Source organism: Zalophus californianus, chromosome 1, assembly GCF_009762305.2.
Source record: "Zalophus californianus isolate mZalCal1 chromosome 1, mZalCal1.pri.v2, whole genome shotgun sequence".
Classification (NCBI taxonomy): domain Eukaryota; kingdom Metazoa; phylum Chordata; class Mammalia; order Carnivora; family Otariidae; genus Zalophus; species Zalophus californianus.
Window position 1 is genome coordinate 30,004,085 of NC_045595.1, and position 17,570 is coordinate 30,021,654.

A 17,570-nucleotide genomic window follows, 5' to 3' on the forward strand; every position below is an offset into this window, starting at 1 on the left:
AACTTTGTTCTTCTTTTTCAAGATTGTTTTGGTTATTCTGGGTCCCTTGTGTTTCCGCATCAGTTTTAGGATCAACTTTTCTATTACTGTGAAAGACGTAGCTGGGATTTTGATAGGCATTGCATTGAATCTGTGGATTAATCTTAACAATACCGTCTTCCATCATGAAGATGGGATGTCTTTCCATTTATTGAGGTCATCTTTTATTTCTTTCAATGATGTTTTATAGTTTGCATGTGTTACACTTCTTTTGTTAAATTTAAGTATCTTATTCTTTTTGATACTATGGTAAATGGAATTGTTTACTTAATTTTGAAATCTTTCATTGTGAAGTACAATTGTTTTTTTTTTAAACATTGATCACGTATCCTACAACCTTGGTTGAACTCATTTATTCTAATAGTTATTTTTTGTGGATTCCTTAGAATTTTTATATACAAGGTAATGTCATCTACTAATAGAGTTCCACTTCTAACTCTATAGTTTTAAAAGAACCACAAGACATTTTTGAATAAGAGTATTGGTTCCACTTATATGAGAGAATGAGGAGCTAACAAAGAGAACAAGAAAGAGTCAAACTTTGCTTTTCTCTCCAGTCTTTGAATGCATGGACTCTGACAGTATTTGTTGGCCAACCTAGTCAAGGCTCACCTTGCCGAGATTATAAGGATCTGTCCATCTATATACCTCATTTCTAACCATGTAAATCAGGCAGGGATATATACACATGTGTGCCTTGAGTATATCCGCACACACCATCCTCTCCACCATGGCAATCCTTCCTTCTGGTGACCTCAGTGTTTGGCTGAAAGTATGTGGCAAAAAAGAGGGAGGAAATCAAAGAAGTATCTGCGTGATAGCCCAAGGGTCATGGTGTTGCCTGGAAAGTGTGCCATCTGTGGTTTGATATGGTTGTACTCTCACCAGTTCATTTATGGTTTCACTTCCACAAATTCAGATTAGATGCGGTTTTATTTTCCTAAGTTCAGAAGGTTGGATTCTGGCGTTCATGATGCCTGGTCAGATTCTGGACACATCACCCATCATCTTGGTCTACCCCTATAATAGGGCTTAGTATAGCAAAAACCAGGATGGAAATGTCATGAAACAACTTACTGTGCAGGAAATAAAATGTATGAAAAGCCTTCTCTCACAGAGCCATTACAACTTTCAAGTATGGTGCTACTGTACCATCTCCTGTACTGATCTATTTAGAGAGGCTGTTACCTTTTAGATTAAATATGGATTTTGCAACTTGAAGAACATGTATTCTTATTTGTCATTCTGAAAAATAATATGCAATATAGTGCTACTGAGCTAAGGCATAGTGGTTTGTATTCTGATAACTTGGGGGGAAATTGTCATTTGGAGCCTATTTCTAGCAGGCAGCCCTTCTGCATAGCAAGTGTAGTCTGAGAGTTTGTCAGAACAACAAACAAAACTCACAGTCACAAGACTGGAGAGGGCTTTCAAAAAGTGCTTGATAAATAGTCTGAGGTCATTAATGTCTAGGCTAAACCACTCTTTGGACTTCTTGAACTGGACTTTTATGATTATAACCAGAAATGTAAATTTACTTTTGCCCTTTTTGTTCCTAGCTAGAGGGAATAAAATTATGACCTTCACTTCTTTTTATTTCATTTGCTGTCCTAAAAATTCAAGTTCATTTTGCTGGGCAACAAGAGACACATATCCCACTTTTGTGTTCATAAGCTGAGGTTGAGTGGATCCTAGAATCTGATCATTCACCAGATTCCTGCAAGGAGATTACTCTCAGGAACAGCTCTGGTTTCCTCAATTACTTTGGTTCTATTAGGGTAGGAGGGAGTCTAACTGAATTCAGCAAAGGAATCTCCTGAAAATAGACGTTTAACAAGGAGATGTTGTTCTGGACCTAATGTAACAATAATCACCTTTGTACATTTGTATTAATGGAAAAGGGACACAGCCATGGGTAATCAAAGGCCTTGGTTTTAAAATCCAGGACAAGGACACTTTGGAGGGTTGCAACTTGAAATCATTTTACATGAACTAATAAGGACTTCAGTTTGCATTTCTTGGGCACTCACAGGTCAGAGCATGATGTAGAAATGTCCCTGTGTTTTTAAGATGGGTTTCAATGCTGTATCTTTAAATTTTTCACTGTTGTTCTGCCAAAAGTTTTTTTGGGGTACTCTGGGAGATGCCACATTGCCGATTTGCCTTGTTTTCTGCTTTAGAATGCTGGTAGTTTTTGAATTACACATTTTGTTTTTGCTTTTTTTTTTTTTTTAATCCTCTATAGATGATCACAGTAGGGTGAAGTTAAGACCTTTACCAGGAAAAGACTCTAAGCACAGTGACTACATTAATGCAAACTACGTCGATGTAAGTCAGAAATGTTTTATAAACCTGTTTCTCATAATTGAACAGTGCCACAGAGACTGTTGAACGTGTTTTAATACTGCACAGAACTTTTCCTAAAAACACAGCCTAGTCAAATGGAAGGCACTTGAATTATTAACTGGTCTGTGATACTGCTTTCATCTTACTTTGTGCTGTGTCATCTTTGAAGGGTTACAACAAAGCGAAAGCCTATATCGCCACCCAGGGACCTTTAAAGTCTACATTTGAAGATTTCTGGAGGATGATTTGGGAACAAAACACTGGAATCATTATCATGATTACGAATCTTGTGGAAAAAGGAAGAGTAAGAGCCTCTTGGCTTAATATCTTAATCATGTACCTTCATTCAAAACCTCTTTATGGAGCAGCTGCTGTAGGGTAGGAACTTGACCAGGTATAAAGAGTTAAGGAGATAAAAAGCATCCTCTCTTGCCCCTGCCTTGCTTGTGGTCTGGTGGGAAAGAGCTGAGCGCCCACAAGAGGGAATTAAATGGGGCAAGAGGGACGAATAGAGTGTTAGAATGTGGATGCTGTAAAAGGGATGGATACTCCTCTAGGACTGAGATTTTGTAAAGGAGCTAATAGGTGAGGTGAGCTGTGAACAATGAGGGAGGAGAAGGAGTTACAGAAGGACCTTCTAAGAGGACAGAAAGCACAACAAACAGGGAAGTTGGCAGAAACGTAGTGTAGTGGGGGAACTACTGATAGTTGGGGGGGGGGCAAGCAGAAACACTGTTGAAACACCTTGACCATCATTAAGAGAACCTTTTTTTAAGATTAATATTTTAGAGTTAGTAGATTAGGAGTTTATATTACATGATGCTGATTTAGCCTGGAATAAAGGCTAAGTCTCAAATTCATTACTCAGAATCACTACAGCTTCACCTTGACTGTGGAGTCCCTGTTTCACCTTTGGTGACCCAAGAGGTAAAATGAAGATTTTTCACTGTTATAAGATTCTCTTGCAACTCAGAAGGCAGCCCAGCCTCCTAACATAGCCAGCCCTTCTTGCTTATAGGCCAAATACAGGTTTCTTTCTGAGGCCCTCTTTAAAGTACATTGTCTGTTCAAAGATGATCATGAATACGAGACCCATTTCACAAATGATCTTGCCCAAGGTTGTCCCGAGGTTAACCTCTTCAGAGGTATGTCTACCTCTAAGCCATTGGGCCCTTATGTTCCTTTTTCAGTTCAACTATATGGTGATATTACCTGTTTTAAAGACGCTGGAAATCACATTACCAACAGTACAACTGTGGCATAAATTGCAGTGGGAACTGACAACTTTTTCCTTTTTTGCAGCGAAAATGTGATCAGTATTGGCCAACAGAGAATAGTGAGGAGTATGGAAACATTATTGTCACACTGAAGAGCACAAAAGTACACGCCTGCTACACTGTTCGTCGTTTTTCAGTCAGAAATACAAAAGTGAAAAAGGTATTGAAGGAATATGGGTGGGCTGCCAGGGCATCTCTCTTTAAACTTGTATGAAAATTACTGTACAACCAAGGCCAATTCTCAGAACCAACTTGGCTTTAAAAAAGTATTTTTAAAAAACATTTTTTCACAACTCCTTTGATTGACATCAATGTATGCTGTGAAAGATACTGGCAGAACACATAATAGAATTTAACTGGCCTGATTAAATTCTTTAACCTCCTCATGACAGCTTCATTTAAAAAAAGGAGGGGAGGGCGTACTTCCAGGTCTCGGTGACCGGCAACTACAGCAGCACCTGTTTGTGGATTTAGCTTTTCAACAGCAACCTTCTGACAGTTTTCAAGCATTATTTTCCCAAACTGTGTTCCAAGGAATGCTAACCCTGCAAGATGCTTGCAAAAAGGAGATTCTACTACTTAATAAGTATGGAACATGAATGCTACATAATATGTATTCCTCTTTAGAAATACGTACAATTTACACAAGTGGCCAGAGCGCTAGTTAAGAAACCCTCTTTCACTTTTATTTGCCTAGTGTTTCCTAATGCGACTCAACATAACCCTTTCCTATACAACTGTTAACATCCAATTTCCACACCTTGTGGAAAATGCTGCTTTCAAGTTATCTCAATTTCTTTTGTTCAAAATCTACTGTTCCATCAAGATTCATGGACCATGACAGCATTACTAGAAACTCTAGGTAGATGTTCATTAAGAAAATGTGAAGTAATTGCTCTAGAGAGACTTAGGAATGGCAGTTGTTTGTAGCAATGGATGTAATTTTTTTTTTCTAAGTCTTGGCCATCTTTGGGAATGTGATCAAACTACAGCCCCCCCTGCCCCAGAAGAATTCACATTTAGTCCAATTTTTATATACAATTTCATTGGCTCCAAAACCCATCTGTGATCCAAGGTTTACAATCTTTTTCTATGTTTAGTTTTTTTTCCTAGAATGGCAGAAGTATATAAAAGTCAAGTAGCACTATGTTCATCTGTGTTCTAATAGAGCTGTTAGCTGGCTTAAACTAACCAATAATCAGTTTATGTTTACAAAGCCCATTGCTCATGGAAACCCTTCAGGTATTTAAACATCGCCCACTTATTATCTTACAAACCACTCAAGTTGGAGGACGGAAGTCAAATAGGAACTTTAGGTGTTTTGTGCAAGAGGAAAAAGTAGTAACTGAAAGAGGAAGAAATAGGAAAATGAGAGTTAAAGGAAGATTTCAGAAATCAAAGCCATAAGGCTTCTGGAGCCGAGGGCCGAACACCTTAAATGCTCCAGCTGATTGACCTTGAGGCATCAAAAAAAAAAATTTTTTTTTTAAGACATTTACAAGTTTATCAGTTATAAGAAAAACCTAAAACAGCAAGTTACCTGTTTGGGAAAATTTTTCATCCAAAGTGGTTAAAATGTAAAAAGCTCAGCCACTTAAAAGGAAAACTACTCTGGAAAATTCATTCATGAGAGTGACAGATAAATTCATTATTGATGTTGGAGACTGAGAATCACTTCCTGGAGTATAGCAGCACCCAGCACTCCGGATCCTAAAGGTCCAACCCAGACAGCAGAGAAAGGATGGGAGTCATGGCCCACAGTCAGATGAGAGCGAAGGGACCACGGCCTTCTGGAGTCGGGACAGGAAGTCAGAACATGAAGGCTTGTGTAGGCAAATTACAGAGTGCATGAGACGGCCGCCAAGGGGAAAGTACCTAGCTTAGGAACAGTAGTTAGGACACATGAAATGGAAGGTCATGTTTCATACATCCTTATGTTTTTTTTGTTTTTGTTGTTTTTTTTAAATCCAGAATGCCCGCTATCTGCTTAAAGACCTCTCTTTTCACCTTTCTCCTAGGGTCAGAAAGGAAATCCCAAGGGTCGTCAGAATGAAAGGGTCGTGATCCAGTATCACTACACTCAGTGGCCTGACATGGGAGTTCCTGAGTATGCCCTCCCCGTCCTGACCTTCGTGAGGAGATCCTCGGCAGCCCGGACACCAGAAATGGGCCCTGTGTTGGTGCACTGCAGGTGGGGCCAACATCTTTCTCCCTTTTGTGCCTGGGATTCAACATCTGAAGTGGGCAGAGTGGGAGGATGTGGACCGCTGGGGCCCTGCTTTGTTTGATTTAGAAGCAGAGTCTTCCATTGAAAACTGGGACCAGTATAGCCTGTTAGGGTTCTATAAAATCACTTCATTCTCAAAACATTCAGAAGTCATCAGCTATTTCTGAGGCTAAAACAAAATCTGCTCTTAGAGAATGAATCTCCAGTTTTTAATAACATCTATTAATAAAATCCCCATTGTTTACAGGGAATCTTGAAGCTGCTCCTATTACATGGAAATCTGACCTTAAACACAAGTCCAGGGCTTTCTACACTGGAGAGGTTGAGGTTTTGTATATGGCTTTTCTGTAGGGTTCCTCTAAATAATAAAATTCATTGTAGGAGTGAAAAGATCTTTAATTTTTTAATTGATACATGCTCTAAGAAAGACCTTTTTCAGAGCACTGGGAAAGCCTTTTTTCCCTTAACTACCTTAAACAACTTTAATAGGTGGTTTAAAAATACTTTTATTATCTTTCATTTGTAATTGCATTCTTGGCTTTTTTTTTTTAAACTTTGGTATTCAAATAGATGCCTCCTCTTCTGTGAGTTACGTTGCAGAGCTGCGTGGCATTTTCTAAGCATTTCTTCTGGGCTGTTGTTCATAACGTGATCACAAAGCAAGTCCTTGGCAGATGTTGGAATGCAGCCCCTGTTTCAAGCCTCATGAAAAGTACATTTTCTTGCTAACCCATTGAGGAATCGCTAAAATAGACATGCAAGTCTGTCAAAGAGCTGGGGTATCAATGGAGTAGTCCTGGGAGGTGGGGAACCTGCTGGGGGTACTGCAGAATGCCCATCTTCCTGACTGTTGTTTTTTAGTTTTGTGTTGGTTTGTTTAACAATGAGGAAGTGTGAATAAAAGAGGCCAGATTTTGCGGGCATGCCATTCTGATTCCATATGGGGCTGACTAAAGGAAGGCACTCCTTTAGGTAAGAACTTTCTAATAGTGAACAGACTAGGGAGGCATGCAGAAAGGGGACTTACCGAAAGGATAATGGGTGCTTCCAGAATCAGAGGAAGTTGGAGAACCAGGCACAGACTTAGGCATCAAGGACACAAACTCCCTACCTGGGTTCTCGGCACATGGGGTTCTGGTGGGGGGATGCCTCTGCCAAGAAGGGCTGCTGTCCGTCCCTTGCGTCACTGACTTCCATCCTTGGCTTGAGCAGCAAGCGAGACTGAGAAAGCAAATACATACACGACATTTTACCCCAGCTCCTGTGGTATTTTTGAAAGGCTGTCTTTGCTCTCCGTCAAGACTCATGGGAAACTCCCTAATGAAGTTTTTGGATGCTGTCCACAATGAATGACCTGTGTCAACTCTCTACTAGGTTATCTAAACAACAAGGTTATTTTTAAGCTCATTTGCTACTGAGACGGTAATTTCTGCCGTCTGCAGTTAATGGCTGAGTGTCTTCCTTTCTTCCAGCGCTGGTGTGGGCAGGACCGGCACCTACATTGTAATAGACAGCATGCTGCAACAGATAAAGGACAAAAGCACAGTAAACGTCCTGGGATTCCTGAAGCACATCAGGACACAGCGTAACTACCTCGTCCAGACTGAGGTGAGTGCCCGCAGTTGCTTGCAAGAGGTTCTAGCACGTGCTTTAAATGGAAGTTGAATGGTACTGAGGAGAAAATTCACTCTTGTAGGGCCCAAAGGAACGCACAGGTTTGTACCAGAAGCTATGCCGACCATGAGACTGTTCTTTGACTCCCAGTTTCCCATGTCTGTGTGCATCTTACGTGTGATTCCTCAGTCACGACACCAACACTTAGGAAGCAAGATACAGCTGTATCTAGTGCTGTGTTTGAGGCCATGGGGAGTTAAACATTTGGTGTCGGGCCTGAAAAGTTGAAGGGTTTCTAAAGACCTTTGTTAACCACATTTCTCCACGGCTTGCTGCACTGAACCTACTGCTTGGGGCGTGGTATGGAAAACACAGGCCTGACCCTAAAATAAGTTACGAGGGATAAACCGGTGAGTATGGGAGCAAGGCACCTGGCTGTAAATGCTTGCAGGAGCTCACAGGGAAGTCCCTGTGAGAAGAGTTGATCGGAGGTCAGCTTCATGACTTGGATAGAAGTGGCTACTCCTTACCAGCTCTCCTCATTCTGTCCCTTATAGGAGCAGTACATTTTCATCCATGATGCCTTGTTGGAAGCCATTCTAGGAAAGGAGACCGAAGTATCCTCTAATCAGCTGCATAGCTATGTTAACAGCATCCTCATACCAGGAGTAGGAGGAAAGACACGGCTGGAGAAACAGTTCAAGGTAGTGCTCCGAATAAACGTCTGGGTTTTGTAAAAAAGCAGAAGTACAGAAACGGCTTGTGTTTGGGGGTCATATCTTTTTGGCATGAATGTATAGACTGAAAGGGATTACCATTTGTATTCTTCAAATGTTAACGGGAAGCAAAGTTTCGACCTGTGTATGAACTGTTGGGATCCTAACACCACAGTGACTCTAAGTTGGAGTCTGTCACTCTAGTCCAAAAAAATACCCCTGTACTTCTTCTGAACTAACTTATCTTACCCTTAAGAATGATTTATTTTTAGGACAGTAGGTCGACAAATAAGCTATCTGAAAGACTATCAGTTTAGAAACTAAAAGAGGTACTAAGGAATACCAGAGAGAAGTTAACTTTTCCCAAAGGATTCTTCTTTGCTTGGACGAGGGCATGAAGAAATTTAAAGGCAGTTAAGGTTTATATGGAATTAACTGAGGGAAAGGTTAAAAAAAACAAAAAAAAAAAGGGACCATAAGGACAATAAAGTAATTCAGATCATTAAAAGCTCAGTCCTTTATTCTAACCTTTAAATGCTGTCCCTCCAATTACTAAGTACTTTCTTATTTATTGGTCTCTCATTAGTCTTTTCAATTTTTTTTTTGCATTACCCCATACGTAATTTCTCATTTTGTATCAAGATGGAAAGAATGAGGCAAATCTGTACAATTATACTTTTCATGGCAAAACTTTGTGAAACCATCATTTGAATCAATGAGACTGCCAAGCAAAGTAACAAGCTAAATTAATTCTCATTCCATAACAATCTTAAATTTCTCGCTCTCCTTTTAAGAAAAACCATTTGAGGTAATTAATAATGAGGACATGTCTCATTTTAAATGTTTAAAATTCTTAAAAAAAATTAAGTACCAACATTTCTTAAATTCTGCCTTTTCTACTTCTGCAATGTTTGTTTCCACATAGTTTGATGAATTTTTTAAAAGAAATCTCTTCATTCCCTTGGAAACCAGGTAATTGGTTCTTTGGTAGGCACTAACCACTTTAGAACTTAAGTAGAAGGAAAAAAACAAGAATCAGAAACTTGAAAACTACACCCAAGGCCCTGGACAGTAGTATGAAAGCTAAAAAAACAAAACCGAGGATTGACACAGTGTTCAACCAAGCTATACAAGAACAGGAAGAATAACCACACTACTGGGCTACTTATAGTGGCCTTAGAACAATGTTAGTTTAGTTCAACAGAAACGTACTGAGAACCTAGTAAGTTATGTTCAAGAAACGTAATTAGCTCCTATGACTATAAAGCAGTCTTTTCTAGTGTAGACCCACCCGAATCTCATGTGCCTGTGAGAAATTACGGAAGACAAATTCCAAAAAGCAGTGACATTTTCAACAGAAAAATCCAGATGAATTCAGTAAGTATTTACTGCCCACACTGAACCTGTTATCAGAAGCCTAGGGCCTGATAGTAGAAATAAGACAAGCTTACCCTTAACCACGGTAATGGGACAGAAGTAACCACTACTAAAACACAAAAATATATTCCTTAGGATAGAAAAATGTTTTTGCTCCTCAGTAATCCAATTACTGATTGGCCTTCTTTTGCCAGATCATCAAGCAAATGCTATCAATTATAACTTTGTTTTGTTGTTTCCCAGCTTGACTGAGATGTAACTGATATATAACATTGTGTAAATTTAAGGTATAGAGAGTAATGACTTGATGCTTGCTTATATTACGAAATGATTATCACAATAAGGTTAGTTAATGAAAACTACAACGTTGCTTTTCTTTCAGCTGGTCACACAATGTAATGCCAAGTATGTGGAGTGCTTTAGTGCTCAGAAAGAGTGTAACAAAGAAAAGAACCGAAACTCTTCCGTCGTGCCATGTAAGCTCTTAAAATCAGTTTGACTTGGTTGAGTGTGTATTTTTTCACCGAATTTTATGCATTATGTAGAGGCCGCAACTACCAAGGGGAATAGTTATGCCAGGAAAATTAAGGCAGTTTGATCAAACCAGGAGGGGTGGCTGTCCATGCCAGCGAATTGCTGCATCAGTGTGACATGAAGTCTAGCTTCCGCTCACCTCACAATTCAAGAATTATGGTCCTTCTACATTTTAACTAAAAAAAAAAAGCCATTATCACTGTGGCATTAATACTCCTAGAAAAACATGAGTCTCCGATTAATCTGTACAACTGGAATGCATTATTACATTCTTCTGGCTATTGAGATCAGGGCACTGTGGGTGGATGGGGACCTTTGTATAAATAACTCGGGACCTAGCAGAGGAAACTGAGCTGTAGACACAAGCATGGGTGATCACTGGAGAGATTCTGAGAATCTACTGACAAAGGCCACTGTTTTCTAAGTACGTTACGGGGAGAAAAATGGGAAAGGAATGGCAAAAGAGCAAAAGTATAGTGTGTTGGTATAATTGTAAGAATATCAAACCAAGGCCAAAAATTATCTGAAATCCTCTCTCATCTCTGCAGAGTGTTCTCTTTGTGATCTGCTGTGAAAACCTCTCACAGTAAGATTTTATTCCTGTAATGCCTCTACCCTTCTGGGAACGTGCAGCAAAATTCCATTTACATTCTGCCTTAGCTGACACTTTAGCTTAGTTAAAAATATAGGTGAGTTTTAAAATGAAAGGGGAGCCAGGGAAATAGATTACTCACCAAGTGAATCTCAGAAAGCATTATTGGTTATGTGTGTGTAATAAGGCAAATGTGGTGGTGTTTTTTTTTTTTTTTTTTTCCATACAACAGCCGAGCGTGCCCGAGTGGGTCTTGCACCGTTGCCTGGAATGAAAGGAACAGATTACATTAATGCTTCTTATATCATGGTGAGAGTCAACAGTTAATTATAAATAAATTCAAGTAAACTAAAAGGTGCTAAAGAGCAGATACCACCTATGTGGCTGATTTCATTTTTCAAATAATTTCTCAATGTGTAATATAGAAATTAGAGAGATTTCTGTATCTGGAGACCTTTAACAAAAGACTCCGAATCAGCGGGGGTACAGAAATACTTTAAGAAAAGTGTTTGTTAAGGAATTAATTTTCTTGTTAATTTCACCCATCTAATGTTTGAATAAATGTTGAAATTGCTGGTAAGTAAAAACAGCAGGGGTAACGAGAAGGGAATTGTATGTGGAGAGAAAATGATCTACATGTGTTAGCATATACCTCTAAAAATTAGCCACATGTATGGACTGCCTTTTTTAATTGTTTCAGTGAGGTCAAAACAATGCTGTCTTATTTCATGAACGTATTTTACTACCACAACATCAGAATAAAATGTTTCTAACTGCTGATTTTCCGTCTCCCTAACTGAAGGGCTATTATAGGAGCAATGAATTTATTATAACCCAGCATCCTCTGCCACATACTACGAAAGATTTCTGGCGAATGATTTGGGATCATAATGCACAGATCATTGTCATGCTGCCAGACAACCAGAGCTTGGTAAGCAAAGCACATCTGCTATATATTAATGAGCCTGTGAGGCCATAAGCATAAATCATTCTGATACCTTACCACAGGCCTGCACTGTCTGTGTGTGCTCGGGAGGGCATCTAGACTTCTCTCCTCTTTAAGGCTGACCGGGTTCCTTTTGTATTCTTACAGTACAGTTCCTGCCCCTATCAGCTCCATTACTTGATGTTCTCATGCTGTACATGGCCAGGCAATAGAAGGTTTTGGAAAAGGGCCTTTGAGTAACCTCCTTTAACATATGACCTTAACCTGACCTCTCAGTTGCCGGATGTCATTTGTAAAAAACAAAATAGCAGCTAACATTTGAGTATTTAATCCTCTCTACCACTTTGACACAGGTACTACTATCATTTCATTTAATAGCTAAGAAAATTGAGGGAAGTAACTTGCCTAAGGGCATATACACAAATAATTAGAGTCAGGATTTGAACCTGTGTGACCTTTTAATCCTTTTGCTAGGCTATTTGTCCCACCCCACGTCAGAGAAAGGTTTCCTAGCCCTCCCCCAAAAACTTTATATCAAAAGTACTAATAATGTATCATCATTTCTCCCCCATTCCACAGGCAGAGCAGATCCATTACAGGGAAGGAAATATAGAAAGGCTATTTTGTTCCAATTTTAAGGTGCTTTTAAGACCTTGACTGAGCCATAGCCTCTCTCTCCTCCCCTGAGTCCTTCCCTGCTGTATCTGGAGATTATGTAAAAGAAGGGTGAGCAAATTTATCAAGATGAGCTTAACTTTCAGAATTAGTTGGGTGTTCAGAAGTTATTATGAGGACATGTAAGCCCACAAAATGAAAACAAAAAACAATGAGGAGTTGCTTCCATGAGTATCAGATTAGTGAATTTTTTTAATCAAGAAAGAACAGCATGTGATTGAACCCCTAGTCTTGATGACATGCATTTGACTGTGTGCCCAGTCAGTAGGAACTTCTTCACTTTGTCGCATTTTGCTCCAGCTTCAGAATACCAAGACTGCTTCTGTATGATAGAATGGCAACAAAATTGAGAATCTTAAGCTAAAAACTGGAGTGTAAATTTTCAAATTAGCTGGCAATAGGGGTCTATTCTGTTTGGCATGTGGAAATTGGAGGCACTTAGGGTTGTTAAAACGTTCATTTGTTGGATGAGTCAGTTATTTTGTTATTGTCACTTAACACAGGATGGTCACCAAAAGCATCTATCACATGGGCTCATTTGTATTGGGGAGGCTAGACCACCTGAGTCCATACATGCTCTGCAGACAGTGAGGACCTTGACCTGCCCCGGAACAGGTCATCTCAGTGTCTCAGGCTGAGGGAGACCTGGCTAGAATCCTGCATGTCTGCATTCTCAGCTCCGGAGTTGAAAGTCAGATTTATTAGTGCACATTTTTCCTGAAAATGTAGATTCTCTTTGTTTGCTTTATTATTTATCACTGCTATAACTTGACAAGACCGTGATGCTTTGAGTAGCCCAAAGTCACTGGTTCCTAGCTCAGAAAGCACTGTTAAAAATACAGGGATCTTTGATCTACAAATATATTTGTAAGCAAGATAACCACAAGACTGGAGTTCCTGCTGAATTAAGCAGCATGTATTTTTCATAGTCTTTGAAGATGATCAGTTTGCGCTCTGTATTCAGAAGGTTTTTGTTGTTGTTTTTTGCCTTTCTTCCACCATTATTAAAATCCCTTTGAAAAAAAAAAACCCCTTTGGCAGTTATTAGGCCAATTTGGTAATTTATGATTCATGTTAATTTCTTAGAGGTACATAATGTTGTTATTCCCACTTTTCAGATATGGAAATTAAGGCCCAGATTAATTTATTCAGGATCACATCCAGTCCTAAATCCTATGCTTAAGCTGTGCATATTGAATAAATGTATAGGCTCTGTCCATTATTACCTTACATCTTTAATATCTGTTAAAAGGGTCTTACTTCCATTTCCTTGGACAAAATGTATTAAAACCCCTGACAGTTACAGACTTCTTTTGTATAGACTAAACCCAATTGCTAATCTGTTTCCCCTTATGCTGAGCTTTAAAAATAAAAATGTAGTTGGCAATAAGCTATATTGAAACTTGAAAGGGTGATAAGTCTTATTGGACTGTTGGCTCATTTCTGATTCAACAATGTAAGATTAAACAAAACCTTCTTTGTTTTGAACATTAGTCAGAATTATTTCTGACTTCACTAGTAGTATCTAAGCATTTTCAGGACCATGTCCCTAAAAATATAGATAATGCTGGGCAAAGTAGAGTTTGCCATTTGAACTGATGAGAAAAAGAGGCATGGCAATGGGGGTCAGGGGTCTTAGCCTAATCGTTGTACTTCTCACAAAATCTCCAACATATGTACCCCTTAACTTTTTCTTAGGCCTCCACAGTTTTCAGGGATGGAATTCAAGTACCATGCCTGAATATTTATTTTTAATCCTAAAATAGATGAACATTTAAAGTTTGCCTGATTCAAGGCTGACTTTTTCTACGTTAATCTCCATTTGAAGTCTAACATGGATAGATTAACTGGTCTTTGAAAGAGCACTTTGTACTTCATGCCAACATAAGCTTATTTATGCATAACCTCTTCCCAGACAGGTTCTGTTGCTTACCATTTAGTAGCAGAGTGACTTGGGACAACTTAAGGACTTCCCTGAGTCTTGATGTCCTCCTCTGTAAAGACAGATGATAAAAATCCCTTACCTCACTAGTATATTGTAAAAACTAAGTAAGATAATGTTGATGAAATTCCTTGGCAAAATGCTAATCAACTGTAGAACTGTTTACATAATCCATAGGAAGTAAGAACTAGGATGTCTTAGTTGCTTAAGCAGTTATGAAATGATATACTAACTCCAGTTGAGAAATGTTCTATAATGTATCACAGTAAAAAAAAAAAAAAAAAACTTAGAAACCAAAAAAAAAACAAACAAAAAGCAGGATCTAGGTCGATTAATTTTAATATATCACCTCTAGAGGGAGCATTTTTGGTTGTTACAGTGCCCTAGGTGGGAAGTGCTAGGAAATGGTTATTATCAAGTATATTTTACAATCACCACTGAACTTGATGAACTGGGCATGATGAAATGGTGACTCGGGAGGTACAGGAGATGGCAAACAGTATACATCAATTTGCGAGAAAATTCAAAAACAAATGTTTGACAGCACTGCAGAGGAATTTTTTCTTTGGGGGGGGTTCCCATAGGCAGAAGATGAGTTTGTATACTGGCCAAGTCGAGAAGAATCCATGAACTGTGAGGCCTTTACCGTCACCCTTATCAGCAAAGACAGACTGTGCCTCTCTAATGAAGAACAAATTATCATCCATGACTTTATCCTTGAAGCTACACAGGTAACTTAAACCTCCATTTCTCAGTAACTGACATACTTGGGCCCTGCATCGTGTAAGTAATAATAAAGTCACATGCCACCCTCGAGACAGGCCCAGGCATTTGAATGTGACTTAATTTTAAATATGTACACTTCCCTCTTTCCTTCCTTCAAATATTTGCTTTTTCCAGCTGGGTAGATGAAATGTAACAGTTCCTCTGAGCATGCATACAAATAGGTCTGTTGACCTAATTATGAAAACAATATACCAGAGCTCAACATTCTCTTTGCCACCAGAAATGTAAATCTTGCAATGTGTTACTGATGATAATAGTAAGACTTTTTTTTTTTTTTTTTTTTTAGTAAATGACATTTTGATATGTAATAACTTATTATGGGGTGGGGAGAAAGAGGAGCTGTCTTATATTAATAACTTACATGATGATCTAACCCTTGGTCTTTTTTTCCTTTAAATGTATAGATAAGATAGAATAGGATATAAAGTCTCTTATAATTTATTGTCACTTAAAATGTTATTGTCCCCAGAACAAAAGAGGATTCTACTATCATGACCTGGTCATTTTTTAAGGGCAGGAAGTCAGTCCTCCCTAGTATTTGGCATTCGTCAATTATACTTTCTCAGGAGCAAGTTCTAGTCCCCAGATTATAGGTGTCAGGAAATAACGGATGGGCTATGACTTGTTGTACTGGTTATAGGATGACTACGTCCTAGAGGTTCGGCACTTCCAGTGTCCCAAATGGCCTAACCCAGATGCCCCCATCAGCAGTACTTTCGAACTTATCAACGTCATCAAGGAAGAGGCCTTAACAAGGGATGGCCCCACCATTGTTCATGATGAGTATGTATCTCTTTCTTAATTTTACAATTCAAACATTTTTCTTGTTGAATTGCTTTGGGAGTGGAAAGGGAAGATCGTGCCCATTCTGTGTTACCAGTGTGTTCAAGTGCCTGTTGTAGATCTGTTTGCATTTTAATGTGTCAGGCCCTTCCGAGACTTCAGATATTCCTGGAGTGTATGTTCTAGAAGGCCAGAGCACTATACCAGCCTACAAAGGTAGACTTGCAAGCTTCCTGAGGATTTATGTTTCAAAAACACTAATTAAACAGAAAATGTAAATAGTTAATTAACTTAATTAAATAGTTATTTTTATATCCCTACAGTGAATTTCAGCAAACACTTATTAGAGAAGAAAACTTTTTAAATATGGTTTCGTTGATTAGGAGTGAGAAAGTTACTATTAATGATAAATTTAGAGTTTACGATCTGTTTTGGAAGTTTAAAGAATATGACTCTCAAAGAGAACAAATAATTTGCTCCTGGTGTCAGAGCTTCTAGGCATTCACATGGTATTCAAACCCAGACATTTTCCTCTTTAGTCAGAGGGAAAGGTTGATAGATAAACCTTATGGTATGTGAATATTTGGAGTCAAACTTCATGGCTGGGATTGACCTGTAAATCAGTTTGTAATCCCAGATTGTTTAGACTCTAACAAGCTTTTAGCTAATATGGCACCAATTATAGATCCTCATTTCTTTAAAAACAAGAAAAAAAATGATTATTTTAAGAGAGTGGGGGCAGTGGGAGAGAAGCAGACTCCGCACTGAACATGGAGCCCAAGTGGGGATGGATTCTGAGACCCTGAGACCATGACCTGAGCCAAAACCAAGAGTTGGATGCTCAACTGACTGAGCCACTCAAATGCCCCTCTATCCTTTCTGTTTTACTTCCAAGGTAGCTCCTTTGGTCAGCAAATTCTCAGTGTGTACCCATTATGTTCATTAAATTAACAGCTACTCTGGAAGCATAGTTATTAATCAATTTGAGAGTAAAACATACTGTTAAGTCTTTCATTTTTTCTAAACAAATACTGCAACATGAAGTGAACACAGACTTTCAGTGTAGGTCAGCACCTATACCTCAGATCATGATTCCTCATATTTGAAGATCGCCGTATTAACTGGCTGCTTCCAAAGATTTTTATGCTCTTTTTTAGGAAATAATGACTATTTCAAAATGTTGGTCCAACTCTTAATTAGATTGAATTTAGGGGGGAAAGAAAGGGGAAAACATTATAGTCATTACTAAGATGCCTAGAAACAGGGCAACTCTCAGCAGTGTTTAAATAGCAAAGCTAAGATGCCTAGGAATACACTAAGTTAAATACACTAAGTTATGCACTTAGTTAAATACACTAAGATGCCTAGAAACAGGACAACTGCCAGCAGTGTTTAAAGAGCGAAGCCAGCATCAAAATAACTGGGCAGCTAGTACTGGTCTATGGAAATTTGGGGTATGCAGTTATAGTATAAAATTAGGGCTGCTTCTGTAGTTTTCCCCCCACTAATCTGTATTAGCTTTCCAAATACCTCTGGGTTTCGCCAGCTTCTGCCCATGCAGACTGAATTCTAATGCTGCTGCCCAGTTCTGTGACTGATGTTGCTGTGATTTTGTGCTCAATGCAGTCATGCAGCTAAACTTATATTTCATGGTAAGGGATGTGGGGAAGAAAAAACTAGCAACTTGTTAAACCATTTAAAAAGAACTATTTGATT

The 17,570-nt window shown here is 38.8% G+C and overlaps 1 protein-coding gene across 5 annotated transcripts in view; it reads left to right on the forward strand.

Moving 5' to 3' along the window:
- PTPRG (protein tyrosine phosphatase receptor type G) overlaps nucleotides 1–17,570 on the forward strand; it is a 699,320-nt gene that overhangs the window by 666,703 nt on the left and 15,047 nt on the right. For all 5 annotated transcript variants that reach the window (XM_027587463.2, XM_027587464.2, XM_027587465.2 and 2 more), the window contains 11 exons: nucleotides 2,285–2,367; nucleotides 2,555–2,689; nucleotides 3,688–3,822; nucleotides 5,681–5,853; nucleotides 7,362–7,497; nucleotides 8,061–8,207; nucleotides 9,979–10,072; nucleotides 10,955–11,031; nucleotides 11,525–11,653; nucleotides 14,870–15,016; nucleotides 15,712–15,854. In XM_027587463.2, coding sequence (XP_027443264.1) covers nucleotides 2,285–2,367; nucleotides 2,555–2,689; nucleotides 3,688–3,822; nucleotides 5,681–5,853; nucleotides 7,362–7,497; nucleotides 8,061–8,207; nucleotides 9,979–10,072; nucleotides 10,955–11,031; nucleotides 11,525–11,653; nucleotides 14,870–15,016; nucleotides 15,712–15,854 — 1,399 coding nt within the window. The remainder of the gene's footprint in view (nucleotides 1–2,284; nucleotides 2,368–2,554; nucleotides 2,690–3,687; nucleotides 3,823–5,680; nucleotides 5,854–7,361; nucleotides 7,498–8,060; nucleotides 8,208–9,978; nucleotides 10,073–10,954; nucleotides 11,032–11,524; nucleotides 11,654–14,869; nucleotides 15,017–15,711; nucleotides 15,855–17,570) is intronic.